We start from the raw sequence: 1,847 nt of genomic DNA, 5'->3' as shown, positions 1-1,847 counted from the left end.
TGAACACGGAGTTCATCAGCGCGATCTTGGCCGCGCTCCGGCGCGCCTCGGCCTTGGTGGGACAGAACTGGGGACACACGGACACGCTGGGGGCACCCGGGACCCCCCAGAGCACCAGCAACGGGGGCTGAGCGGGGGGAGTCAGGAAATGGCACCCCCAGAATCAGAATTGCCCGTAGCGCTGGTGATTAATTGCATTTAATTCATTTTTTCAGACCCAAATTCCCCCCTGAGATCAGGATTTGGGGACAGAACCAAAAGAGGTTCAAAACCTCCCAGTGTCTTCTCAATTAATTAATCCAATTTAATTATTTTTTTCAGACCCAAAGTGCTCCTAAATTCTCCCCAAATCCCAGGATTTGGGGACAGAACCAAAAGAGGTTCAAAACCTCCCAGTGTCTTCTCAATTAATTAATCCAATTTAATTTAATGATTTTTTGCAGACACAAAGTGTTCCCAAATTCCCCTGAGATCAGGATTTTGGGGACAGAACCAAAACAGTTTCAGAACCTCCCACTGCATTATTAATCAACTTAATTGAAATAATTTTCTCAGATCCAAACTGGTCCTAAATTCTCCCCAAATCCCAGGATTTGGGGACAGCAACAAGAGATCCAGAACCTTAGCTTAATCTAATTAATTTTTTCAGACCCAAAGTGTTCCCAAATTCGCCCCAAAGACCAGGATTTTGGGGACAGAACCAAAAGAGGTTCAAAACCTCACAGTGTCTTCTCAATTAATTAATTCAATTTAATTTAATCCTGGGAAGGAAAAGGAAGGATCAAATCCTGGGAAGGAGAAGGAAGATCAGATCCAGCCAACCCAATCTGTAAGTGACCAGAACAGGGAATAAAGGACACCAAAACCCTCACAATCCACAGCCAAATCTCCCCAGATTGGGACCTGATGGGGATTTACAGACCAGGAACAACTTGCAACTAAATCTCCTTGCAACTAAAGGGGTTTAGAGGCAGATGCTGGGTGTTCTTCTCTTTAGGGAGAAGAACTCCTAGCAGGGAGGAGATCTTTGGGAAATGATGCTCGTGGGGTCCTGGAGGAGCATTCCCTGGGAATTTCCTTGAAATTAAAGAGGTTGCACAATCCAAATCTTCCCAGATTGGGACCTGATGGGGATTTACAGACCAGGAACAACTTGCAACTAACGAGGTTTAGAGGCAGATATTTGGGAGGAGATATTTGGGAAACGATGCCGGCGGGGTCCCGGCGGGGCACTCCCCGGGAATTTCCTTGCAACTAAAGGGGTTTAAAGGCAGATGCAGGGAGGAGATATTTGGGAAACGATGCCGGCGGGGTCCCGGCGGGGCACTCCCCGGGAATTTCCTTGCAACTAAAGGGGTTTAAAGGCAGATGCAGGGAGGAGATATTTGGGAAACGATGCTGGTGAGGTCCTGGAGGACATTCCCCGGGAATTTCCTTGCAAAGAAAGAGGTTTAGAGGCAGATGCAGGGAGGAGATATTTGGGAAACGATGCCGGCGGGGTCCCGGCGGGGCACTCCCGGGGTGGGGTCGGTACCTGGAAGCTGCCGAAGCAGCTGCCCCCGGGCAGGGTGACATAGCACACGTACGGGGGGCTGGCGGCCGGCACCATCTCGTAGAGAACCAGGGCTCCGTTGCGCAGCTCGGCGCCGCGGGATTGCTTCATCTGCCAGAACTCCTGCAGCGCCTCCACCACGTTCACTGCCCGGGCAAGCCGCGGGGAGAGGGAATGGGGAATAAGGAAAAGTGAAAAAATGGAATAAGGGACAATCGCCCCCACCCCCCCGCTCCCAGCCCGGGCTGTGGGCATCCCCGGCTCCCCCCGGCCCCGCCCCCCGCCGCCGGAGCCC

At 51.9% G+C, this 1,847-nt stretch overlaps 1 protein-coding gene across 1 annotated transcript in view; it reads right to left on the bottom strand.

Moving 5' to 3' along the window:
- The window catches only part of LIX1L (limb and CNS expressed 1 like), a 7,215-nt gene extending 5,408 nt beyond the window's left edge, over window positions 1-1,807 (bottom strand). Inside the window, exons 1-2 of the mRNA XM_031064700.1 lie at window positions 1,535-1,807; window positions 1-67 (exon numbers count right to left, since the gene is read on the bottom strand). Of these exons, the coding sequence (XP_030920560.1) occupies window positions 1-67; window positions 1,535-1,807 (340 nt within the window). The remainder of the gene's footprint in view (window positions 68-1,534) is intronic.
- Between the last annotated feature and the right edge of the window lie 40 nt (window positions 1,808-1,847).

The sequence above is a fragment of the Geospiza fortis genome, unplaced genomic scaffold, assembly GCF_000277835.1.
Source record: "Geospiza fortis unplaced genomic scaffold, GeoFor_1.0 scaffold439, whole genome shotgun sequence".
NCBI lineage: Eukaryota > Metazoa > Chordata > Aves > Passeriformes > Thraupidae > Geospiza > Geospiza fortis.
The sequence above is the reverse complement of the archived record's forward strand: the minus strand, read 5'-3'. Positions and strand labels throughout refer to the sequence as shown.